This window comes from Brienomyrus brachyistius, chromosome 18 (assembly GCF_023856365.1).
Source record: "Brienomyrus brachyistius isolate T26 chromosome 18, BBRACH_0.4, whole genome shotgun sequence".
NCBI classification, from domain to species: domain Eukaryota; kingdom Metazoa; phylum Chordata; class Actinopteri; order Osteoglossiformes; family Mormyridae; genus Brienomyrus; species Brienomyrus brachyistius.
In genome coordinates this window covers 17,036,303-17,062,693 of record NC_064550.1, presented here as the reverse complement: position 1 = coordinate 17,062,693, position 26,391 = coordinate 17,036,303, and the positions used below count along the sequence as shown (strand labels likewise).

The 26,391-nt window shown below is 46.5% G+C and overlaps 1 protein-coding gene across 1 annotated transcript in view; it reads right to left on the bottom strand.

Annotated features, from left to right (window-relative positions):
- Nucleotides 1-26,391, bottom strand: part of LOC125713247 (FRAS1-related extracellular matrix protein 2-like) — a 59,872-nt gene that overhangs the window by 8,223 nt on the left and 25,258 nt on the right. Inside the window, exons 3-16 of the mRNA XM_048984229.1 lie at nucleotides 24,323-24,469; nucleotides 22,220-22,450; nucleotides 18,833-18,958; nucleotides 18,078-18,329; nucleotides 10,487-10,636; nucleotides 8,899-9,108; nucleotides 8,538-8,735; nucleotides 7,928-8,092; nucleotides 7,536-7,718; nucleotides 6,692-6,822; nucleotides 6,110-6,265; nucleotides 4,994-5,297; nucleotides 4,437-4,568; nucleotides 3,824-4,155 (exon numbers count right to left, since the gene is read on the bottom strand). Coding sequence (XP_048840186.1) covers nucleotides 3,824-4,155; nucleotides 4,437-4,568; nucleotides 4,994-5,297; nucleotides 6,110-6,265; nucleotides 6,692-6,822; nucleotides 7,536-7,718; nucleotides 7,928-8,092; nucleotides 8,538-8,735; nucleotides 8,899-9,108; nucleotides 10,487-10,636; nucleotides 18,078-18,329; nucleotides 18,833-18,958; nucleotides 22,220-22,450; nucleotides 24,323-24,469 — 2,717 coding nt within the window. The remainder of the gene's footprint in view (nucleotides 1-3,823; nucleotides 4,156-4,436; nucleotides 4,569-4,993; nucleotides 5,298-6,109; nucleotides 6,266-6,691; nucleotides 6,823-7,535; nucleotides 7,719-7,927; nucleotides 8,093-8,537; nucleotides 8,736-8,898; nucleotides 9,109-10,486; nucleotides 10,637-18,077; nucleotides 18,330-18,832; nucleotides 18,959-22,219; nucleotides 22,451-24,322; nucleotides 24,470-26,391) is intronic.

Sequence of the window (26,391 nt, the reverse complement as noted above, 5' to 3'; positions counted from 1 at the left end):
CTATACACTTTCTTCGTTTGTATATTATTAGTCATAGTTCTAGCAGTAGCAATTTTAGTATTGGGATAACATTCTGGGAACATCAAGAAGACTGGACACTTTGAATATTTCCATACCTTAATCGTAATGTTCGGTAAACAATCCTAAAATGAAAAACTGTTAGAGGGGAACAAGCTGCCCACAAGCGAGCTGGGAACACACAAACCATAACCGAACAAACAATCTGAATCCAAACAGGCTGGAGTTAAACAAAATATGGATAAAAAAGCTGCCCACAAACGAGCTGGGAACAAACAAACCCTAACCGAACAAACAATCTGAATTCAAACAGGCTGGAGTTAAACAAAATATGGATAAAAAAGCTGCCCACAAACGAGCTGGGAACAAACAAACCATAACCGAACAAACAATCTGTATCCAAACAGGCTGGAGTTAAACAAAATATGGATAAAAAAGCTGCCCACAAACGAGCTGGGAACAAACAATAGACAGCTGATCAAGCGAGCTGAAGGAAATCTAATTGGGGCAAACAAGCTGGGTGTGAAATGAGCTGAAGCTAAACAAACAAGAAACAAACAATTTGTCTACAAATGAGCTGAAGCCAAACAAGTTGGAGCTGAACAAACAAGCTGAAGCTAAATAAGTTAGGGCCAAACGAGCTGGGAACAAATAAGATGAAGCTAAATGAGCTGAGGCCAAAAAAGCTGGAGACACTATAGATATCAAAACAAATTATTCCAAATTCTGCAGTTTTAAGTAATGTATATGCTGGGAAGAGCAGTGGAGTTGGCTGATCCCTCCACACTGTGCACACTGCAGAGAAGTAATACTGACGACCACAGAGCTGACTTGATTATCCCCGAACACGTTCACACAAGCAATTTGAAAACCTTTGAAATACTAAATGCGTATAAAAGCCAGCTTCATCCTACCAACCCACGCCAATACTTCCAGCAAAACACGGTGTTCTGACCAATCTACATATCAATCAAAGCTGCTTGCATCCTGGTGAGAGACAAGCAGAGAGTTGGGGGGGGGGGAGAAACGCAGGGAAAACCTCAAGCCGATTCACATATAAACCTTGCCAATAACCATGGAAACAACAACACTAAGCCGTCATTGTTCCACCTGCCACGGGGTCATTAAGAGCCTATTACTTGAATGTTTCCTGGCTACATTTTTTTCTGACACAATGCCACAGGAGAACATTTAGTACTTCAAAGGTCTGAAACAAAGATCTTTTTCAGTTTGCGCAGTGTAAACATTTAAAGACAATCACTCTGCAGTGTGAATCTTGGCCAGGCTGCTGAGCCATTTCGACCGACCACCAGAGTCCAGGCTCCCAAGTGTTAATTTTAAGGCAATGCAGCACTCAGAATCAGCCTCTGATCCATGTCTGGTATAGTAATTATTCCACCTGCTCCTCCAAAAATTGAATCATGGGGCTGCAACTGAATCTTACAGAGGCAAGAGGTTCAGGCTCTGCACAGCTAAACATCAGAATGTTTACGACGTGTAACTAAAATGATTTTGGACAGAGATGGAAAGTTCAGGTCCAGAGAATATAAATCCAGGGCAAGATTTTGTTCCAACCAACCAGTTAAATACTCTGTGACTGTGACTCTTTATACTCAGCTGGTTGGTTGAAGCAAAATCTTGGCCTGGATTTGTACTTTCTGGACCTGAACTTTCCTACTCTGATTCTGAACGTGGCGGGATTGCTGGTGGTTTCAGAAACAATCACCTTCCTGATGTTTTCACACACTACAGTACCTAGAGATTACGAACATCACAAGAGGCCACAAGGGCAGGAATAGTGGGTCAGTGCAGCAGTGGTAGGCATAAAGGTTCCTCTTAACTCCTCTCCCATTGAAGCAGCCGATTTACAGGCATAAGAGCCTTCAAATGTATCGAGAGACGTCTGAGGTGGACATATTTTACCACATGTGCAGCATATGGTAAAAACCAAAACAAATTAATTGTGCTGCCATTATAGTTTTGGTTAAATGTGTGTGATATTGTATGTTATGTTGTACAGTTTATTTTACCTCTCCCCTATAATGAATGAGATACGTATAAGTTGATAGATACCTGCATTAAAATATTAAATACACTAGTTGCACAGATGCTTAGAAATTGAATAGAAAAACTTAATCCTGGATGCCAGCGTGTGCCATGTAGCCCACAGCTGTCTTTTTTCATTTTATGTTTCTCCTTGTAAACATTTGGTAGGACTTTGTCTTGTTGGTTGTGTGTAAATATTAGTTGGATCTTCTCACATGGCATTACAGGTAGTTGTTCTGTAGGGGGCAGTATTGGCCCACCACCAATGCATGTTAGCTCTTGGCAATGACTGTTTGTCAACATAAAAGTTAAATCAAGAAAGAAAAAGACAGGCTGAAGTTAACCAGAGAAGACAAATCTTATTAAAAGACTATCTTAATTCAAATTTGATAAATTTTCTTCTTCAATAATTTACCAAAGTGACAGTAAATAGAAATTCACATTCCATAAATAAAATCCACAGAAGGAAAAAAATAGATAATAGAAAATCTGAAAGTGACTTGGGGCGGCATGCTGGTGCACTGGTTAGCGAGTCTCTGCCTGGGTCACATGTGTGTGGAGTTTGCATGTTCTCCCCGTGTCGTCGTGGGGTTTCCTCCGGGTACTCCGGTTTCTCCCCACAGTCCAAAAACATGCTGAGGCTAATTGGAGTTGCTAAATTGCCCGTAGGAGTGCATGTGTGCGTGAATGGTGTGTGAGTGTGCCCTGAGATGGGCTGGCCCCCTATTCTGGGTTGTTCTCTGCCTCGTGCCCATTGCTTCCGGGATAGGCTCCGGACCCCCCGCGACCCAGTAGGATAAACGGTTTGGCAAATGGATGGATGAAAGTGACTTAGCGTAGTTAAAATTTTTTCCATTAGTTATCATAAAAACACCCAAAATGAACACTGTAAGCGGACTACTTGAATACTATACATGGATTATTTAAACTATATTTGTACAGGAATGATTCTGTCCAAAGCTTTTTGATCCATATAAGCGGCTGATCACTATAACCATGATCACTATAAACGGTTTCCACTGTACTTCATCAAATGTGCAGCACACAAGCAAAAATGGGAGAGTTTTCCCTGCTGGAGTAGTTGATAGTGGGGAAGAAACTAAAATAAATCAACATGTTAACATTTCTCATGAAAACCTCCTGTAATGAAGCAGATGTCGACAAATAGGTTTAATTTCTGACAAGAATGCCAACTGCAGAAGCGACAAGGTGCGCTAGACAGAAAGGCTGGCTGAAAAACAACTGAGAAGGAAACTTAACCAACTCAGAGCCCAGTAAACTTGCGACTTCCACTTTCTTTTTATACCAAAGTGGGCTGAAAACGTTACCCACAAACATTCTCGAAAATGCTGAGTTTAGATGTTGGCTGCTATTAAAATGTTAGGAGTCGGGAGCTGGTTTTGATGGGACATTTCCCTTTTCTAATGGTTGAAAAAGTTATTAGGGGGGCGTGTTGATATGTCAGTCAAAATCATTGTCTCTCGTTTTTTTCATTTTACTTATTTAGCAGATGCTTTTATTCAAAGTGATACACAGATGCTTTTACCCAAAGTAATTTTTGAGGGAGGAGGGTCCAATAGTCCCAGGAGCAACTGGGGGGTTAAGGGCCTTGTTCAGAGACTCAGAGTTGAAACCACTCTACCGAGTGTGGGATTTGACCCTACAACATTCGATCACAGGCATAGCATTCTAAACCGCTGAGCCACACATCACTCCCCCTCCCAGCACACTGTGTTTTGGCTAAAACGACTAGACTCACCTGCCCATCGGTTCCGATTGTCCCCCCGCAGTCCGTGAGCAGCTCGGACATGTCGTAGTAGCTGGTGAACTCCCACAGGCAGGCGTCCAGGTTCAGGTTCCTGTAGAAGCGCAGCGCCCCCGCACCCCGTAGGGCGCCACTGTACTGGTACGGCATGGCATCCCCGATGACATTGGCGCCGTGGGCAGCGTCAGTAAGGAAGCCGTGACGGGTGGTGACCTCGTGCTGGTCCAGCAGGTTGGAGCAGCGGTGGTTGCCCACCCGTGTGCCGTCTGGGCTGAGCGTTAGTTCGAAGTTGGACAGCTGCCGAGTGGAGATCACTGGCAGCATGCCTGGGGAGAGTCAAGCATTAGGGTGGCACTTAACGTAATTGGTGGGTACAGAGTGCGAGATGGCATGGAAATACGTGGGGGAGGGGGGGGTGTGGGTAGTACTACGAGGTTTCGAGAGGGGTGGCTCTCAGTGTGAAGTCATGCTGGGGTCTCGGTGTGAAGGAAAACATTGGAAAAGTGTGACTAGAATCAATTTGCCTGTCGGTTTCTGTGCATGGGAGGAACAAGCAGCATGTTAGGGGTGGGGGGGGGCAGGAGGAGGAACGGGTGTACCGGCTCACCGTCGATGTGTGGCATGGTGACTGTCAGCTTGATGAGGTTGGCGTGGTCGGGGTCGTCAGCTCCCGTATAGCGCAGCTTGGCGGAGAAGGGCTCAGCACCCACCGTGCCCAGGTTACGGGGTTGGCACAAGCCTGGGGTCACATATCAGGTCACATGGCACTCATTATGACATCATCATTTACTTTACATACTTATAGGGTCATTAAGGGTGTTTCTCAGTATGCATACTTCACCATATTTGTGTTCTCATCTACCCATTGTATGTCATCTTCAATTGCCATAGACCGGTTTCAATACTCAAGAACAGAAGTACAGTGGACGGAAAAATCCCTGAATGTCGTTCTTATCCCGTCCCAAATATCAAAGATGGATCGGTTGCATCCTCACCAGCCCAGATTGCTTCCATGATTCACTGTGTCCCAAGTTCGTTCTCGGGAGGCAAGTTAGCGAAACCGCTCTTGGCAAGAACACAAGTACGATCTTTGCGTTTTTGGTTTTGAGAAACACCCTAAGTGTCTGGAATACCCAGGGGCTGCCAGTAAATTCTGCTGCTCACCCTCCTCCACGCTGATGGTGACAGCTGGGCTGCTTATCTCCAGGCCCTCGTCACCATTGGAGTTGACGGCCCGGGCGACGCACTGAACCCGTGAGCCGGCTTGGAAGTAAATGGAGTCCAGAGTGATGAGCTTGGAGGACGTGAAGAAGGTATCAAAGTCCACCTCCCTCATGGGGCTAGTGACGCCATCGGACCCAGCGGGAGCGCTGACCAGCCAGCGGTACCGGGTCAGGGTGTGGTTGATGTGCTCGCTGAAACAGATGGAGCCTGTCTTGTGGTAGTCGGAGTATTTTGGATTGCAGGCCTGTGAGAAGGGGACCAGTAAGATGGCGATGGCCATGACCAGTTGCTAGAAATCCTAGTAATTTTGACCCAACTCAAAAAAACACACATACACGAATACATAAACAGACACGCCAGGAAAATGTCCCCACGGGTCACTTCAGGAAGCAGTAATTCCTCTCTTCCTACGAAGCCTCAGGGAATAATCCTCCATCGTTACGCAAAACGGTAACCGCAAGCCTACTTAGCTGCAGTTTTCATGGCTTATTAGCCATCTGGGACCCACCTACTTGTTAATATAACAAGACAGCTGTCACCCCCTGATCAGGTCGTCATTTAAGCAGCTCCCTTTAGTAACGGCTGACTATTTCGATTTCTTTCTTCATAGATAATACTTTGATGTCTGTATTAATAAGCAACCAGGGCTGAAAACTAGACAGCACAGCGGAGCAGCTGGTCTGGGCCTGCTAACAGAGTTCTAGGTACAGCAGCAGATAGAAATCAAGCACAAGATCTTCACGCTGTCTCTGCAATTACTGGAGACCGCCAACTGATGTTCTCAATGACAATGAAGCTGACCCTGTAATGCAGTGTTTCTCCACCCAGTTCGCGGAGACCCCGGTACACATTTTTGCTTCCAGCACACCTGATCCAAACATTCAATAACACCAAATACCAGGCATTGACTGAGGACTGGGTCAAGAAACACTGCTGTAAGGATAATTTGGTTTTGTGAATATGGCAATACAAAACCTGGGCATCACCATCGATCAGAGATGCCTGAGGGCATCCCATCATGCATCTCACCTCCCCTAAGAGGAAACATGGACCCACCGTAACGCAGATGACAGGGTAACCAGCTGTGGGGTGGAGGCGGTCCGTGGTCCGACCGGTGTTGTCATACTCCAGCAGGGATACCACCTCTGGTGAAGAGGGGAAGGTGACATCGGCCATACTGACTTCTTCGATGTACACGATGGCTTTGCTCATCTGTCACACGGCAAATAGGACCACATGGGCTTATAGGGACAGCAATAATGAATACACTTGCTAAAATCAAGACCCCAGTGAAACGTCATACACTAAAACCTGAAATTAACAGACTTAGACTTCTACATTTCCAGAACTCCTGGAAAATAAATTCAGCACAAATAACTGATGAAATCCATTAAAACTTGAATCAATCGAAAATTACTATTTCATGCTTCCCTTTAAAAATTTATATTAATTGGGAGTGTTTATTTAAAATTTAAATAATAGTATAAGTGCCTGTTATCCTGTAGAGTACCTTAAAATACTGTATAGGTCACACAGACTGCACATTAATAAGTATAGACCCAGAGAATGGGAATTTCGGGTGGAGGTTCCACACAAAGAGTAAAATTTCCACGGTATATTCATGCGCATCTCCCACACCTGGATCTCAGCGATCATGTTCTCGTCAGGCTTCAGGTGGAGAGTGAAGGCCTCCCTCATCTCCCGCACGCCGTCGTACAGAATCTCTACCTCCACCACACGTCGCGTCTCCCCTTCCTTAAACTCCACATCTGTTGACAAATTTTTGCCCCATCAGCTCTCTGAAACACGGGTGTGTAGCTGTGACTCACAGGAAGGGGGACTAACTGCCTCACAAAGAAAGCCATCCCACGAAGTCCACAGTTATAAGAAAAATGCTTTGATCATTCATTTGATCAATGTATTCAGAAAAAAACTACTGAAAGTCTCTTTGTAAATGAATAGTGAAAGGGCGCTTTTCCACCAGCACACGGGGACTGATCCGACCCCGAACCGCAAAGTGGCAAGCACTTTCATACTGAAGTTCTGTAACATGGTCCCATTTTACAAGTCCCTGCGCTGTCCAGGCCAGGAACTTTTTAGTTCCTGGCCTCTTTAGTGTGTCGCTTTCACACCACACAACAGGACCTGGTAGTTAGCATTTTTTTGTGTAAATCTGTGTCATAAAACCGTTATGTTCAGCTGTTCTTTAGTACTGTACTTTTTTTTTAAGTAGGTGGATGGGAATTTTCAAGTTACAAGTCATTGCGAACGCATCTATACATTGTGATGTGGGATATGACTAAAAATGAATGATGTATAGTATATGCTCTTCTTCCCGTCAGATAAGTCTTCTGCAGAACACTGATACCTCCATAGATCTTGACCGATCAGATGGAGGTAGCATGGTAGGTCACGCTTTCGGCCCTGCTAGTAAGCAGCATTCTGTCACATGAGATTGTGCTTGATGAAGACAGGGCCCTACCTTTGGATATGGGGTGGTAGTCCTCTCCTGAGGTGGCAGAGCCGTCCTTGGTATGAACACGAACCACCGATACCTTGGAGGTATCTCCCAGCCGCAGCACGGGGATGTGCACCACTACCACCTGGCCAACCTCTCGCGGCTCGTGCACGCTGAACTTGGTCTCGGCGAACTTGATGATGGGCTCTGTGGTTAAAGAAGCAAGGGGATGCAGAAGATGAAACATCCCACCAGAATAACTTTGACCGTTTGACCTATCTGCTGCTTCCAGTATTTCAGGAAGAAACCGTCGCCTCAATAACTCCCAAGCATTCACTTGGGTTAGACTTTAAATGTTAAGCAGAGTTGGACTATGGATGAACTCTTTACGAACTGGACGTCTGCTGCTTACGTACTGTCTGCATGGTCGTTTATCCTGACGAGTGTCTCATTTTGAGCCCCAACAGACGCCCCAAACGGCGAGTCACTCCTGGGACTACCCAGCACCAGCCGGAGATCCTCGTCCTCCTCATGAAGCGAGTCGTCCACCAGCCTCAGTATGCACCGCTTCTCCGTCTCCCCTGAGAGGGCAAAAGCTAAATTGTATTTTTTTACACCTGGCCCCCATTCACCGGTATTGAATTTCTCAGGAGTTATGAAACTAAATTTTATTTTAATTTGATTGGCTGACCAATAAACTTCAACGCATCGACCTGAGAAGTCCCGAAAAGGGTTTATGAAATTCATTTGTTAATGTTTACGCCTGATGCACAGACCGTTCGACTGAATCCTCGTCTGGTTGTAGTAATCGCATTTTAAATATGTGTTATTTATCTATGTATTATGTAATTGGCCACCTATGTAAATAAGTTTATTAATATTTCGAGCTATTCATTGTGTAACGGGAATGACGATTTATCTGGGAAACATGGATAACGAAATCAGATGCATATTTGGCCTTTGTCTTTCCTTTGTCTTTCCTTTGTCTTTCCTTTGTCTTTGTTCTGACCATGATCAGTGTCCTACCTGGGAGAAAGGTGATGAGCGAGGCATCGGTGTTCGGCCGCTCTTCGAAGTCCATCATCACTTGGGCGGAGCCTTGCCGGGTGTAGCAACGGACAGCGGACCGGTAGCTGACGTCACCACTACGGTGCACCACGACCGAGACCTGACCCTCATTTTCATTGGCTGTGTACATGGCATTCCGGAACTGTACTTTTGGTACTGATAGGACAAAGAGTTCAACAGTCAGACAAATCGGAGGTTAGAGGAATCGCCGAACGTGCTGTAAGATGTGCAGTGTTCTCGAATTCGCTGAATTCATCAAAACGCTCAAAAAAGCTTTCTACTATATTCTTATGATGCCATGGGTCACAGAAACACTCACAGTCTGATACAGAGTCATTGATGTAGATGGTGGTCTTGCTTGGCTCTCCAAGAACGCCGTTCATAGGCATTCGCAGTACCAGCTCGAACCGCTCCACTCCCTCGAGGGCGGGGCGGCCCAGGTCATCCAGGATGGTTACACGTAAGGTTTGCATGTTCACCCCTGGGGCAAAATCTAGATTGCGGCTGATCCCCACATAGTCTGTGCCAGCTGCGAATGATAGAGAGACGTCACTGACCTCAGTTAACAGAACTTGAAGAGGATTGTGGGAATGCAATCAAGAAAGCCTTTTAAAATCATCCTTTAAGGACTAATAGTAACTAACAGAGGATGCAAAACTAGCAAAATAAAGGAAGAATCATGCATGATCAGCCCGAGAGGAGTGAATAGTTGGAATCGCAGAAGGCGGATTACGGCATTAGTACACATCCGTCTGGTATAAGCGAAGGCCCAGGAGGTGATCTGGCTGCTTGTTTACAAAAAGTTTGAGCATCGAAGGTGCCTCGTTAGACTCCCAGCATTTCCCATGGGCAAATGACCCAGAAATGCTTGTCGGAACCTTAGCTAAGCTTCCGCTGAAAGTTTTAGATGAAACAAGACCAAGGAGTCAACCTACAAGAGAGTGTGAGTAAAGGCGACAGAAAAGGGGTGAAAGTATGAGAAATGAAGAAGGCGACTAAAAGGTAAGGGGGGGCTTAAGGATGCAGCCCCCGCATGCGTAGATGTCTAGGTGTGTGTGTGAGTGTGTGTGTGACTGTGTGAGTGTGTGTGTGACTGTGTGTGTGTGAGAGTGTGTGTGTGTGAGTGTGTGTGTGTGTGTGTGTGTGTGAGTGTGTGTGTGTGAGTGTGTGTGTGTGTGTGTGTGAGTGTGTAAGCCTCAGTCCTGTACATTCCTCAGATGCACTGCTCATTCATAACCACCTGGTAATGGGCCACTCCACTCCCACCAAATCTCACACATCTATACTGGCCTGAGGCCACAGCATTCTGCACTGACCCTTCCCTGAATCCCCTCCAATCTGTAACTGCATTCCTATACCTAATCTATCTCTCTGCTTAGGGAACAACAACCCCCCCCCCCCCAAAGGACCACAGAAATCTTACTTGAAAAAGCAAAACCAGGGTCTGGTTTTCTTCAAAACACAGAGCATCACTGAACGTCACTATTTCACATGCGGTACCAACAGTATCTTCAATAACTTCTCTAATTGAAGAGCAAATTTACGAAACTCATTTAGTCCATTTGCACTGTTTTTGAGAAGAAGCCATCGATGACCGAAAGTCATGCTTCCTCATCACATGTGACAGTGCTGGGAACCAAAAGTCACTCCTCATGAAATCCAGTGAACAACATTCATTACATTCCCAGAACTCCAAAAGTCCACAGAGATCTTCCTGAAAACGGATTCTGTGGACTGATTGAGTTTGGGAAATTGGATTTATCCGAAAAGTAATGAAATGCAGGGTGACGTCTAGATATAGCTGGAATGAGCCGAGACTCAAATCCAGTGATGGCAGATAACACTGAAAACTTGCAAGAAACCAACGTGGTCACTGCTGAACTTCAGACTGCGAGAGCGAGGCCCACCTTCGGCGGAAACAGGGTCGGTCTTTCGGGAGCGCACCGTAACGGAGGCCACCTTGGACAGATCAGTCCCAGTTCTCCACACGCGTACCTCCACGTGACCCTCACTCTCATCCACTTGGTACTCCAGCTCTCCAAAGTAGAACGCAGGTGCTGAGGGAAGAGAAAATGAGCAGACAAGCCCGTGTCATTACCACAGGTAGTGTTTGGCCGAAAGACTTTCTATGAACAAGAAATTGAAGTGCTTTGTGCTTTTCACACTCTTAACAACTACATGCTTTCAAAATCGCCACTTTCGCGGGGACTGAAAGTCACAGAAATGGATTCTCCTTCTCGTAGTAACACCCAGAAAAACAACCAAAACTAATATCTTGTCTAAGTGCGGGAAAGAAAAGCCAGGAGGCTTCTGTCTAGGACACACCATTACGGGAATCAGTCTGCTGTTTAAACCTCAGATGATTCATGATCGACCAAGTTTAAATTTGTAATCATGAAGCAGCAGATTGTAGGAATCCTTACTCAGGTTTCAGCAAAGGCCGACTGCTACCAGCTTAGAAAAATGACCCCACAAGGGACATATTACAGACAAAAGCACCACTTCGCAGTGATGTGTTAGATCATATCTGCAGGTCTATCTGTCCTCCGCTGTGGAATGCAGCGCTCTTCATGGAAGGTCTTGAACCGGATCTTTTTACACGGAAGCGTGACGCCGGGCGTCCTCCCGCGTCCTGCTGTCAGTCCCGAGACCGCGCTGGAAACATGAGCGCCGGGCAGTTAGAAAAACAGAAAGGTTGTCCGCCTAAACCAAGCGTAGGCGACTGTGCTGATGTCCACGCTCCTCATGCCTAATGTACATAAGATACCTATAAAGAAAAATTGAAATAAATAACGGGATACACAAGGAGGCCAGCCACAGCTGACACTTTCTGCTGATACCTGATACAGCGCGTAGCTGACACACTTTGGGGTGAGGAGGAACAGCCACAAGAGCATGAGTATTCATGTAACATGTGTCAACAAGATCACCACACTCCATCTTCATAACAAATGACACGGCACCTAGCCCTATCCTTTTTAATAGCTTACCGGGAATAATGTTCTTTGTTTATCTGCAAGAGAAGTGCCTCAGCGTAAAACATATTTAAAGGTGGGATTTTTGTGTAAATCTGTGTTCCTAGATAAAGTATGGAGTCCTCTGTAAGTTGTTAAGTTGCTCCTTAACTACAGCATCACCAGCTGTATCTCGGCAACAATATAACGTACCCAAAACCTATCCAATTGGCGTTTGTAAAACATGTGGCAGGGGGAATGAGTAGAGAGAAGCAAATGTACTACGAGCAAATAGGGTTAATAAAAAAAAAAAAAAAAGTTCATTACCTGATTACGTGATTAGATAGCAATCTGTGGGGTGGGGGGGGAGGGGTGGCAACCATTGCAGGTATATTTACTTTCCCGGAGGGGGTGTGGCCACCTGCCACTGCAGGCACCATGTGACCAATCTCGGCAGCTGTCTCCTGCTCCCCATAATTATGATTAATAACATGGCAACCATGTCTATGAGACTGCCCTGTATATGAGATTCATAGCACTGCCAAACTAGCTTGGCTGCGGTGCGACGTTCCGTTTGGGATCTTGGCAAAGTTTCCGGCTTTCCCGTTTTCTGCTGCGAATCTCTTGTCAGCAACCTTGGGAGACGACCGAAAGTTCACAGCCATATCTGTGACAGAGCGACCCCCATTTTCCCCTCCTCCTCCACTGACGAGATGCCGAAGATGATGACAGCTTGAAGGAAGGGAAAATTGCTGTTTTTCCCTCCTTCTCTTCAGAAGAAGACTTGTTTTAACCCGTGCGCCTGTTCAAGGAGGTGGTCCATTAAGTCAGTTTTTTTTCCAACAGTTTTCCATATAACATCTTGTTAGAGAACTATGGGGCAGGAATTATTTTTAGTTTGCTTCCATAAGATCATCTCCACTTCAATATATCTTTCTGAATGTTAAAAAAAAAAGCTAATATCTAAAAATCGATTCCTTGGAAAAAAACGTAAGATGTTCAACCAGTTTTTTCATAGAAATCAATAAACAAGCCCAGCACAACTTTGTAACGATAGAAAAAAAGCAATGTGGTCTGACCGGCTTTAAAGTACGGGAAAATCTTTTATAACCTTTATTTCCCCTTTCATGAACCAAATAAAACTAAAGATTCCAAACTGTCTAGTCATGCATCAACTCCATCCGTGTGACAAGAAAGGTTACCAGCAGACTGTGGATACAATCGATGTTCAATCCATGGGACAGCGAAGAGCCCAGAAATTATGTACACATTTTAAAACTGTACAATAATAAATTCAGCAATTTGCAATATCCGTTCCAGAGACGAGAGAATAATAGATTATTGTCTATTAGACTGGTACCATAATGGCCACAGGCTGTAATTTAATTTTTAATTAAATGTGATTCTGACATTTAAACGTGATTCTCCAATTGTGTTTCTTGTTATCTATAATCATTTGGGGAGGTGTGGGGTGCACGGGGGGGGGGGGGGTCCATGAGTGCGGGGCTCTCAGGTTTAAGGGCATGTTGTTTCATTATGCTGATGTCACCACCAGGGGTGTCCCCGTAACACAGTGCAAGCTTCCCCTACCACTACTACTGGAATGGATCAGAACCAATGCACATCTGGTGTCGGCTCAAAACTCGTTTGGAAAGCAAGCAAACAAAAACGATGAAGTGGCTGGCTCTTTTTGGCAGAGGTCCCTGTGTTTCAGCAAGGGTAAACCCATGCATTACACGCGGGCATAGGTTCTTGAAAGCAAACTGTCACAAAGTTTAACCGGAACGACGTGATGGAGCATTAGATTAGTCAGAGACAGATATGGGAACGTCATCGACCGCCTATCCCCAATCATCTCCTAGGCTGCCTGGCGACACATCTGTGGATGCTGTGGTTGGTCGTGCCGAAGCAGATGGCCGGCGGAGATTCCGGCCTCGTGCCAACGGTTTGGGCTGCCTGAACAAAAGCTCATCCCACTTTCGAATGTGAAAATTATTCATAATTATAATCCAAGCAACCTCACAAGTGCTAATTCTCAAATAAGTACCTCAAGACGTTCGCTCAAATTGGAACCTGAATTATACTAATGTACAAATGAATTACCGCTCCACGGGTGGGGATGTGTACTTTGCACCTGTGTTAATTAAAGAATTAAACAATCGCTTTGTTGATGTTGTTGACAGAGCAGCAGGCCGCGCTGTGATTAAGAACTGGGAAGGTTTTGCGATTAAACCCTGAAAGGGGCCCCCACTGTGCCACTGAGCATGGTACTTAACCTAAACTATGAAGGAACATCCCAAGGCAGTTGCTTAGAGATGTGCTTCGGTTACCCAGAGACCTGCATTAGTTCCCAGGCTGTTCATCAAGGGCTCTGATTAAGCAGCAGCAAACAGACAATCTTAAACGGGGAGAGAGAAGCGAAAACAGAATGAATAAATTCTGGATGGTATCCATGAAGGTGTTAACGGGCTAAAGTAAACAGGTAGGCTCACATGTAGACATACTACCGTACATGTTAGACAGAAAACACACGTGCTGGACAAAGCCTTCGGACACACCTAGTCAGGTATGTGCAGCCTGTTTGTGGAAGGCGACAGCCCAGACTATTCATCATTCATCAGCCTGGGGGAAGGGGTGGGGAGTGCAGGGGGGGACGAGGGGGGGGCAGCATAATGACAGGGAAGCTCAACACGGTACCTTCTACCCTATTCTGCTTCCAGATAACCCCCCCCCCCCCCACCCCACTGTAGCTGTAATGACAGGTTCAGGATGGTCGCATATATTCCTGCGTGAGCGATATCAGAGCGGGGGCCCTTTTTACATGCTTCCTGCTTTGAGAGGCAGCCGAGTTAAAACAACAATTATACCGTCAAAAAAAATAATCACTATAGGAAATACTGGCTTTAATCGGCGACTCTTCCCCGTACGCTGCCTGTGTTTGAGCGTGCGTGTGGGTATTCCTACAGGATGTCACTCCCCACAAGCGAGGCACGCCTCCAGGGCTCTGCCAATGCTGTGCCAGGATTCAACGGGACAACCAGTGATGACTCTTTTGAGGCTCTCGATGCCGTACCTGAGATCCAGCAGAGAATTTTCTTTTGCATATTTTGAGTTTAATTACTGTGCAAAAGTCTTATGGCGTCATAGAAAATGATGTTTAAATGATCGTCATATCGGTGTATAACTTTGATATTATATCTGCCAAAGCGTCAGCTTCGCTATTTCAGTGCCTCTCCTATAATCAGCCAGTATTTGCAGCAACTGTAATTTTTGAATTTAGCACAGAAATACCTCACTGAGTGATTTAACCTACTAAGTTGACTAACTGAACCGGTGGTGAATTTTAACGATAACGTGGAATGGCTTAGGTGCCCCTGAGAAGATGCTTGGGAACCGAAGCGATGTTCATCTAGCCGTCCAGCAAGATATCAGTGACATTTTGGAGAACAGAAGAAATTTCAGTAATTTTTTTTACTGTATTACTGAAACATTTTCTTTGACTGACTAAGACCTATGCACTGTATTGCGTGTGTGTGGAGTTCTCTTTGTGCATCAGCGTGTGTGTGTGTGCGTGTGTGTGTGTGTAGCACAACATAAAGAAGAAAAAATGGCACTGACAGGCAGCAAACACCATTCCTTCTCATGCTCAACGACCCCCAGCCCCTCACCCTGCCCCCACAAAAGAACCTCACCTGGCTGTAACAGAATCTCTAAAAAAAAGCGGACTCTTCTCCATATTCACGCCGGAATACACACAGACGTGTGTACGGAGATCAGAGTTACATGTACCCTCTCCACCGCTCCCAAAAGATCACAACTCAGGAGAGGACAGAGACCCTTGGAAGTGTTTGCAGATCTCTGTGTGCTGACCAGCTCAGTTCTGTCCCCTCTCCACAACGACCAGACTACTCCAGGCAGTCCCTGTGAGTACCGAGACCGTTTTCCGTTTAACGAGGGAGGGTTCTGCCCAAGTTACCGGACCGCAAGCCCAGCTCAGTGATGCCAGTGTGTTCTTATCAGCACGGAACCAGACGAGCATCCTGCAGCATGTCATTTGTTTTCAAATAGCCGATCGGGTTACAGATGCTCCACGCGTGAGGTGAGTTTCTCGGCGGGTATAAAGCTGCCCTGTTTGCCGGTGGTTTTGGGTAATTTTTTCGCCCCCCTGCTCGCTTTCCCTCTGTCAACCCAGCATCCCGGACCCCAAGCGGAATCGAATTCCCTCCCGGGCAGGATAACAATGGAACAGAAACACACCTCTTCACAAAAGCGTGTTTGTTCCGATCCGCGCCTCATTCGGTGACCCCCGTGCTACGTGCAAGCAAAAGCCGCCTGATTGTCTGTGCGATCCCCCCCCCCATCGTTCACTGAAGGTGAGACTCGCCCCGAGGCTGTGGCTGCAGATAAGCCCTGCATTTTGCATCCCCCCCCACCTCACAGGAGTCAGACGTGTCCCTGCGTTTGAACTCCACGCACGGCTCAGATTACACATGATAATCTCACGCCTGGAGCACAGCGCCTGCACACAGGCATCGGACTCACGTCTCCAAACAAACCGCATGAGTAAACGTACTAGAGGTCAAAGGTGACAGGAAACCACTTAGGTGGGGGATGTCGACCGTGACGCCATGCTGGGCCTTTGCCTACTTATAACAAGTTATATTTTATTCATGCACAATATAATTTTGGAATGGGAAGAGAAAGATTTTTGGGGGGGGTGGAGGGCGGTCAAATGCATTTTGGTGCAAGTAGATGTGGAGAGGGGGGGTGTGCCTAGCCTGCTGCTGGGTGGAGGCGGATGTGCGGTGTGTGGATGTGGGATGGGTTTTGGATGTGACAGGTCAGTCATTAGCTTAGGAAGCATCTGTCCATGATGCGCAGGTTTTACTGACTTGACAGCAGGCAGCCTGTTGTTTTCCTGGACTATTAGTGTTGACATACCAGGGTTGGCTCGCCCTCTCAGTAGCCATGTCAGTTCATGAAATTTTGATTGGGTTTCAGCAGACATGATGGTGCCATGGTCAGCACTGCTGCCTCACACCTCTGGGACTCGGGTTCGAGTCTCCACCATGGCTCCATGTGTGTGGAGTTTGCATGTTCCCACCAAGTGCTGTGGTTTTCCCACACAATTCAAAAACATGCTGAGGTTAATTGGAGTTACCAAATTGCCCATAGGTGAGCATGTGAATGGAGTGTATAGGACAAGCGATTACTGAAGATGGATGTTTGTTTGTTACTTATGTACTCAGTTAACAAATGAATTTATGTTAAATGACGAAATTGAGGACGCAGCGACAGAAAGTCCGTGGAGTAACTGGGGATTAGGGGCTTTGCTCAGGTGCTCAAAGGTAACATCACTCTGCCAACTCTGGGTCCTGAATCAACCACCTTTGGATCATACGCACAAGAACCGAACCTGCTGAGCTGCACACCACAAATTCTGCAGTAAACACGCTGGTTTATTTGGTGAGCTGGTGATCATTCCTACATATTATGTGTTTGGGTTGTAGAAGCTCAGCAAAAGCACACGGTGAGATAAAAGGGGCAGAGCTTGTGAAGCCAAAAAATTCAAACTTTTCTGCTGATGAATGCAGATACATCCTGGATGATTTCCAGGGTGTGACAGCAAAAGCCACCGGCTCATTTTGTAAACCCTGCTAATGACCTCTTGAGATGTGTAGCAGACAATAAGCTGGAACAGAACCCTGGCAAGAAGTATGGATGCCGGACACATTTCAGTGTGAAAAGACCCTTGGAAGGGAGAGTCGTCCACATCCAGCCCACGACCAACCCTAGCTTGTGAGTCACTGCTAGGCTACGTAAGACGTTCAGCTGACAAGGGCTTGGTAACAATGCACCCTTCTCTGAGCTCTTGTGGTTTCATGGCCAACGGCAGCTACGTTTGAGCCAAAACAGCCCAAGAACACCCCCCCCCCAAGAGACACCACCCCAGGCTGCTTCTGAACAAAAAGGGAGGCTGGAGGGTAAGCTCCAGGCACTTCACGGGCTGATAACAGCCATACAGCACCAAGGTCCTGCTGCTGATCCCACTGATTCCTGCACCTCTCCTTCGTAGCTCTTATTGAGCTGTAACGCTCACCTTCAGCTAATGGGCTGAAAAAAAACAGAAGGTAAACAAGTTCATATATGGGCGGTTCAGCCAACGTCTCCATTTGGCAGTGAAGTCGTCCCGACCAAAAAAGAAAATCACTCTTTCCCTGGAGACACCCTTTGAGTCTTTGGGAATTACTTTCGTTTTCCCCTCTTTTCTTTCAAACGCATTCTCTTGCTCTCTTTCACACCTCATAAATCAATTTCGGAGCAAAGCTTTTGAGAGGCTGTCTGAGTCAGACGACTCCGCTTCTGTCCATTGGGGTCCCACAGAAGAATCTTGATGCCCCAACCGGTCTCCATGGAATAAAATATATATTTCAGACAAACATAAAAGAACAAAGAGCCAACTTTCAAGAAGCCATCCTGTTTAGGATACAGGAGTGGGAAATATTGCAGAAGCACAATAACAGACTAAAGCCCAGGTCCTTACCGTCATCCTGGTCGGGTAGGATGGTGACGCGGGCACTAGGGTGCTCCGAGCCCAGTCGCCCTCCCAAGGGCATGCTGAGGGTGACGTTGAAGCTCTCTTCCTCTTCATACAACGAATCGTCGATGATGACAACGCGGCAGGGCTTCTCCGCCTCACCTTTGTCGAATCGCAGCACACTGGCGTGTTCCTCAGGACGCGAAATGTAGTCGGAGTAGGAGAGGACTGTGGTAGGGACGGTGCCCGTGGCAGTACCTGGGAACATGAAGGGAACAGACTGCAAATCAGCACGGGGGGTAGAGCAGGAATGGGGGGTGTCGGGGTAGCCCAAGGACAAGGCCGGGTAAGAGACTTCATGGTCTTGGGGTAAAATTTTCAAGTTTGGTCTCCAAGGCATGATGCATCCATAGTGTTCCCATAGAGTTTGACCAGCCAACTGTATTAGGGTTAAAATCACACCCAGCCCTGACAACGCCCTCCTGGGAAGGTGGTGCACATGAACCAGACTTCACCCACAAGGAACCGGATTCAGGAATTACAGCTTGCAGAGGTAGTCTGGGATGTCTTTGGCCTTTTCCCAAAGCACACGTAAGACATTTTGAGGCGGATCTTACATGCGCTGCTCACTAGGACCTGAAGAAAGGCAGCAGGGATCCTGAATGGCAGAGGCGTGGGTGTATTTCTTGATCACTGTGCCCTGTGGGATTTCCCCACGTAGAGAGTGGTGCTGTTTGGTGCATTGACTGACATTAACTCACCTTGCTGAGTGTAGCAGATCACCATGAGTTCTTGGCTGATGTCTCCACTCCGCTTCATGGGTATAAACAGCTCGCCAACATCCTCCTCAACGGCGTAGCTGGACTGGGGGATGAAGACCGTGGACTCTGTCAAGGGAGAATTGGATAGAATTGGCTGCTGAGTAATAAACAATTTTGCATTATTAATTGTCTTAGTGGAAACGTGTCCAAAGGAGAGAATCATCATTAAGCATTGTTATAAACAGACGTCTACTGAAGAAATGTGGACCTATGGTTTGCAACCACAGGTCATGAACTTACGGGTTCAACTTCCTCAACCTTCAGGTCACCCGTGGACCTCCATACTTAATAAATCATTCGGAAAATCTGTTTTAGCACATTCTACATCACCTCATATATATATTTCCACCTGCAGGTTGTCGACACTAATACTTGAAAATATCTGGAACCATGAGGTACCACAAACACAAGTTTTGTAGGACCTGGAGATGATTAAAGGAGAACGTTTCAGTGGGTGAGAGGACAATCCATCACAGCCAAACTCACGGGGACCTACCAGTGTCTTAAGAACGACAGCATAGGAAGGGGACGCCATTTACGATGGCACACTGGGACCAATAAGACAATGACGGGTCTCATCCTGCTTTCTCGTTCCACTTCCTTTGTTCTCTGGGAGTTCAGATTTGTCTAATCTCCTTCGTGGCGTCGCCGACTCACACGCGCACAGAACTCAGCCCTCAGCCACTGAGAGACACTCCCTGCAAGCTGCGACAGCTTCCTCAAGATGTAAATAAGACAGATAGAATAGGGAGGTCCAGCTCTTGATGAAAACTTATTGGAGGGTGACACGAAATATATGAATCATTTGCAGATCCTATTGTGGCCGTTGGTCTAATTTCCGGGCTGGAAAAAACAATAGACATCATTCTTTACATACTGATACATTTTCATATTACATATTTACACTGAATTCAGACTGTATTCTTTATTTGTATTCCTATAATTATTCTTATTCATTGAGAATGTAAAACAAAGCACACAATAAAAATATTGAAGAATTGTATTTGTATAACATTAGAGTACCGTGATAAAAATCTTTTTAGTTCTTTCTCTCTGTATGAGACACTTTATTCGCCTATTTATTGACTTCTGGGAATTGGGAAAATGGTGAGTCAGTTGTAGAAACGTTTGCTGAAAACGTCTAGATCTGTCAGTGCTTCACTCGGATAGGCGGGTCAAGCCGAACGGATGAGGTGACAGCATCGGGAATGTTGGGAGGTCGTACATTTCAAAAGATTCTTCAGTGCTGCAGCCCTCCACACTCTACTCTGTTGAAACCCACCGCCCCACCACCCCGTGGGTCTCTCGCGCTACAAAGCAAAGGCCGGAGTAAACTCGGTGCCAGCATGAGAATATGCTGAGAGTTGGCGCGCCAACAATCGCCAACACCGACTGGCGATTGTAAGAGACGACCTGGTTTTGTTTTCATGGGTGGTTCTCAATCACGGTCGGTCATCCTAAAAGTTTGGATGTTTGGGTTCGCAGTTCAAATCCACGGGGTGATGTGGACAGTGTTCCTGCAAACGAGGGGGCCTGACACTCGCTATCGCTCATGGCAATATTCTCGCAAGCGGGGAGCATGCCCGTTCACCAACATCACGCCAGAGCTGCGCTTTCGCTGTCGACAGATACCCTGAGGTAACTGGGTCATATTAATCTCCACAGGCCAGGATTAAATAAACAAACTCTTGGCTATGGCTGAAATATTAATGCGGGAAAATAACTAAAAATAAATAACGTGCCGACACTGCTGTGGCTTCCTGCGAGGGGGAACGTCGCATGGCGTGGCACGGCTGTCTGTTCCACACAGTGGGGGGACGGAAAAAACACGCTTGTGGTAATTAATCCACAACTTCAAAAGGTGCAGCTGTGACTCGCGATGCTGGCCAGAACGCAGCCCCCCCCACACACACACACAGCCTCGCGGCTCTTAGCAGTCGGGGAGCGATTCCCCAGCACGGAGCGTCCCACCAGCTGGTTTAAACAAACTCTCCCTTTAAGAAGTTTTTAATCAGCTGGAGTGCTGGTCCAAGATACCCTGTGCACCTCACAGAAGTTGTTCAAAGTTTCTATGCAGAACCATGACAAATAACACATATATAAAAACATCTGCATGTAGAAGCTAGAGGGTTCTCCAACGTGATACTCATGCCTCTAATACTCAGTCGTGAGAAAGACTCATGCCTCTAATACTCAGTGGTGAGAAAGACTCATGCCTCTAATACTCAGTGGTGAGAAAGACTCATGCCTCTAATACTCAGTGGTGAGAAAGCCTCATGCCTCTAATACTCAGTGGTGAGAAAGACTCATGCCTCTAATACTCAGTCGTGAGAAAGACTCATGCCTCTAATACTCAGTCGTGAGAAAGACTCATGCCTCTAATACCCAGTCGTGAGAAAGACTCATGCCTCTAATACTCAGTCGTGAGAAAGACTCATGCCTCTAATACCCAGTCGTGAGAAAGACTCATGCCTCTAATACTCAGTCGTGAGAAAGACATGTCAATCTTCAATTCTGTTATTGCTACTTAAAATTCCAGATGTACCACACAATATATAATGAACAGAACTTACTTAAATTTAAATGTTTAATCATTGGCAAAATTAAGTGGATTTTAATATCTTTAGGTACAAACATGTAAGCCAAATAAGTAGTACACTGCGGTATAGACGGGTTAATGCACTGCAAACTGTGCATTATACGTGTATAAACACACTCCAGTGAGGCAACTGCTGCATGTCCAGGTGTTTCTCCGCCTCCCCAGCTGTGCATTTTAAAATGTATAATGCATGGTTGGTGGTACATTAACCCGGACATAATACTTAGTGATTAAACATACACTGGCGATTATGGTTCTGGTCAGATTAGGGTGCAAGATGACATAAAATGGTCTTAGTCAGGGGCCTCAAAGAACCCGGTTGAATCTCAACAAATGTTACCACTGACACCACCTTCCTGCAATGAGTCAGCTTAGGGCAGCGTGTGGCTCAGTGGGCTAAGCCTGTTTGCATATAATCAGAAGGTTGCCGGTTCAAACCCAACCTCAGCACGTCTACAGGTCCTTGAGCAAGGCCTGTAACTCCCTGGGTGCTGCTACGGGTGACTGCCTGGCGCGGACAGCTTACTCTACAAAGAGCAAGTTGAGGGAGGTGTGAAGACAATTTCCTCATGGGGATCATTGAAGTATCTGCTATTAATGCCAGCTGTTTAATGGATTGTCCACATGTCATTATAGCGAATGACCCCCAGATTATTGAAGTTTGAGGCCCTTGGTTTAAAACTTTAAAGGCAAAGGAGGAGACAGCAAGGATCGGAAGGGTTACTGACCATCCCCGGGGTCAACAATGTCCACGTTGGCCGTGGATGGGACCTCCAGCACCCCCATGACTGGCTCCGACAGGGTGATCTGGAAGTTCTCTGACTGCTCGAACTGGTCGTCCGCCAGGATGCGCACACGCCACGTAGCTGCCGTCTGGCCGGGGTTGAACTGGACCTGCTTCTGCGACTTGCCCCGGAAGTCCTTGTCCCGCTCAGCCGTTCCGTCCCTGGTGCTGATGCCTTGTGGGAGCAGAGTGAGACAGCTGCATTTTCCCGAGGGACGCAAAGAGCTTCACTAATGCCTCTTAACACAACATTCAATTTTACAGGGATGTGCAAAGAAGAAGAAAACACATTTTAAACTGAATTAGAACTAATGTGTTTGTAGGCTCACTTTGCTTTGTTTGTCCTACATAAAAGTCACACAAAACACTATCTCCATATTCACTCAGAAGCCATTATTGATATATCTACAACATAAAATAGGACAAGGTTCTGGTACAAACGTCTAAGCCTTAATTCTAACCAGTCTTCAACAGCTTTCAGTTTGTTGCAACAAAACAAACAAACAAATAGGTAATAAGATCATAAGCGTAATTTTTCGAATATCAGAAAAAAACAGCCATATGTTCTTATCTTCCAGTGGCACCTTCATAAACTGGAGAGAACAACGAATAACATATTATTCTGTTTTTAACATGATTAATATTTTATGGTGTGTACATTCTGTGCCCCCATACCAACCCCCCATCCGCAGTCTCCACGCCTGCAGAAACCAAACAAATGAACACAGGGAATAAAATCGATAGAAAGTAATGTGCGGATCTTCAAAGCAAACCCATGAGACCGAAGGAAGCGACTCTTGCTTTTTGTTTCGCTCCCCGCTGTGGGCAGGCGGCGCTCAGCCAATCGGGGCCTTCGGTCTGGGGGGGGTTTAAGAACTTAAGTCGCGGCTGTGACTCCTGACAGACGGGCTCTCATTAGTGTGTGCGGCGCAGAAATCGGGACCGAACGGGACTTCTCGGAAAGAGGGGCCGAGTGGAAGGAGCGCAAAAGAGAAAAGGGGAGATAAAAAGCCGAAGACAGAGAGCGCAAAGTGGAGAAAGCTGCTTACCTGTGCAGCAATCACTTCAAAGACAACATTCCACCATCTGGACCATGTTCCTTTCGCTCTACGCCAGCTAAACTTGAGCATATAACGAGGGTATAGCTTATGTCCCGCAATACAGCCACCGGGCAGCCATAGCACCAGAGCCCGGGTAACTGCAGTGATGTCTGTGCGTTGGCGTATTTCAGAGCATTGTGACAGGCTGCCCTTGACGCTAAAGCCAGTCACAGACAACTGAGGCATCGAAAGAGGACAATATGAATGAAGAGATACATAAAACACAGGTATTTATTTTGAAAAAGCGACAGGAACCATGCAAAAATCCAGCACTGCTGATTAGAAAGAAGTCCAAGGTGATGTCTGCTTTTCTGAGGCTGCACATGGTCCCAAAGGGTCCTTTCCTAGTTATGATGGCCATACTGATCAAAAAAATGGTTGTATGAGGTTTCTGGCCTGCTCCACATGGACGGCTGCTAAAGCTACCGCATCACTCGTGGGGTCATTCACGGCTCGAAAAGAGGATACAGAGATGGGTCCCGGACATCACGCGGAAATCTCCCCCCACCTTCGAACGCTTCCCCCAAAAAAAGCAGCCGAGTCTTACTCCTTGACAAAGATGTGAGAGGTTTTAGTTTTATTTCACAATATTCAGAAGATAGCAGAGCTGATAACTGCAAATAAACTGTGGGTCAGGACTGAGGTCACAGCCGGGGGGGAAGCGCCCTTGCCCTCACCCTCCCCCCACGCGCTGAGCTGGAGCGAAGGAAGATCAAACGAAGGACCTGCAGGATTGGGTCAACGTGACCCAAGTCGGGGTAGAACGAGATACTCGCTCTTCCAAGGATTGCACAATTCCCCCCGTTTCTGAATCGCAGGAACAAATTAATTGGGTGGCGCATCAGGGAGATTAAAGAGCGGCTCCCGGTACAAACCTCAGGAGAGGCACAGGTGCAGACCGGTATTGTAGGAGAGCCTGTGTGTGTGAACTGTACAGATCCACTCACTGACGAATGACGTCTCCCCCAGGTAGCCCCTGCGCTTCAGCACCACCTCCAGGACCTTGGCGTCCTCGTCTACCACGTAGTGCTGCTTCTCCAGGGAGATCCACGCCCAGTTCAGGAGAAACTGCTGGTTTCTCAGCTGGTTGCCACCTGCACGGACACACAGGTTTACACACAGTCAGGTAGATGTCTTGTTATGAGTGACGTTTATTGTACAGAGCACAGGGTTTGTGGCTTGGGCTTCAGTGTTTGATGTTCAGTGTTACATCAGTGCGCCTGTAACCACTTATCCAGGATGAAGATGGAGACTTGGGGTGCAGAGCCTTGAATTGCCCTGAAATGGCAGCCGGAGCCCAGCCCAGGCCAGAATATTATCACCTTTATGAGGTGATGTTGCAATGGCTTAAACTCAAACACACACACACACACACACACACACACACACACGCACACTCTCCATTCCTTCCTATGGGAAAATCCCAACAATGACATTGGCATTTTTAGTTTTTTGATCGCAGTCGCAGATTTTTATTAAATCCATATGGTCCCAAAATGTCAAAAATAACAGGTTTTTATTACATTGTGGAAACATGGTCTTACAGGTGAATGTATTACTAGGCGACTTAGGTATCTTAGCACATCCGTCCATCCATCCATCCACCCATCCACCCATCCGTCCATCCATATATCCATCCGTCCATCCTTTACATAAACTCTTGTCCTATGCAAGGTCACAGGGGACTGAAGTCTATCTCTGACGTTATGGACACACTTACATCTTAGCATAACAAAACCCAAAATAAAGTTGTGACGCTACAATGAGCACAAGCCCGACCTGAACCCAACCGTTTCAAGGAAAAATTGGCCCAGAGTGCAACCCGAATCTGCCACTTAGCTTGGACCCCATCGGGCTTGCAGATCTGCATTGGGACGCCATTATGCAGAGATGTGCTTCTACGATCACATATTAACCGTAATTTAGAGAGACCAAGAGTAGCCAGTGGAGACCGACACAAACATGCAGAAAACATGTTCCGCTCAGAGACAGGAATCAAACCCAAACCCAGCACTCTGAAGGCCTGAGGCCATAATGCAAACCCACTCCCCCCAAACCCCCCCATGCCGCATCACGCATTTAACAATCAGTGCACGTATGCCTTACACACGCATTTTCAAAGAAGCGCAAAGATAAATGTTTATTTCCCGCCTGACAGCCTGTACAAGATGACTAGGGTCCACTCAGCGTGCCCAACAAAGCCGAACTGAATCATTCGGAGCTGTCCTGCGATAAAACAGGGGGCAGCTTTCACATTTTAAACACCGTGAGATATTGGTTTAGAGAAAGCCTAGTGCATCTGACAAAAGCATGTGTCAGTAACTTCACATTGTGGGGAAGGATGGGGGAGGGACGGGTGCTTAAGTCCATCCACTTTTCACGGTGAAAGATTACACTCAAAGTGGAGCGCTGTGGAATGTTACCGGGCTGCGGTCTGACCAACGGCCTTCTCATCCAGGGCAGAGATTACATTTTTTCCCTCTGATCTGTGCGACTTTCTCCTGTTATAATTTACTGAAAGCGGCCTGAACTGTGTCACCGTACCAAAAGCAAAACACACGGGTTCTTTTCTCTTTATAGGCAATTCCTGTCGACTTCGACTTTAATGCAATGAATGATTCCTAATTTCACCCCTGGCAAAACTAAAAAAAAAAATGCATATTTAAAAGCTTTTCAGCACCTCAGATCACAACGGACAGCGAAACAGGGTTAAAGTGCAGAGACCACTGTGACCGTGAATAAATTAATGACCCAAAAAAGTACAAAGCAAACTTGCCCAGACCAATGAGGGTAAATAACCAAAAGCAGGGAAGCAGATGCAGGCTAAGGATGCTGGGCCATATTCCAACCTGCCCCCCCCCCAACCAGCAGAACCCCTCCCCCAGATTTGTTGTGATCCAAATGACGGGCTGAGTCCTCCTTTTGTCACGTTAGTTGTTTCTGCTTTACCGCCTTTCCTGTCTTTCACACGACGTGCTCATTTAACCGACCTGTTTCAAGCTACAGGGGACGTAGG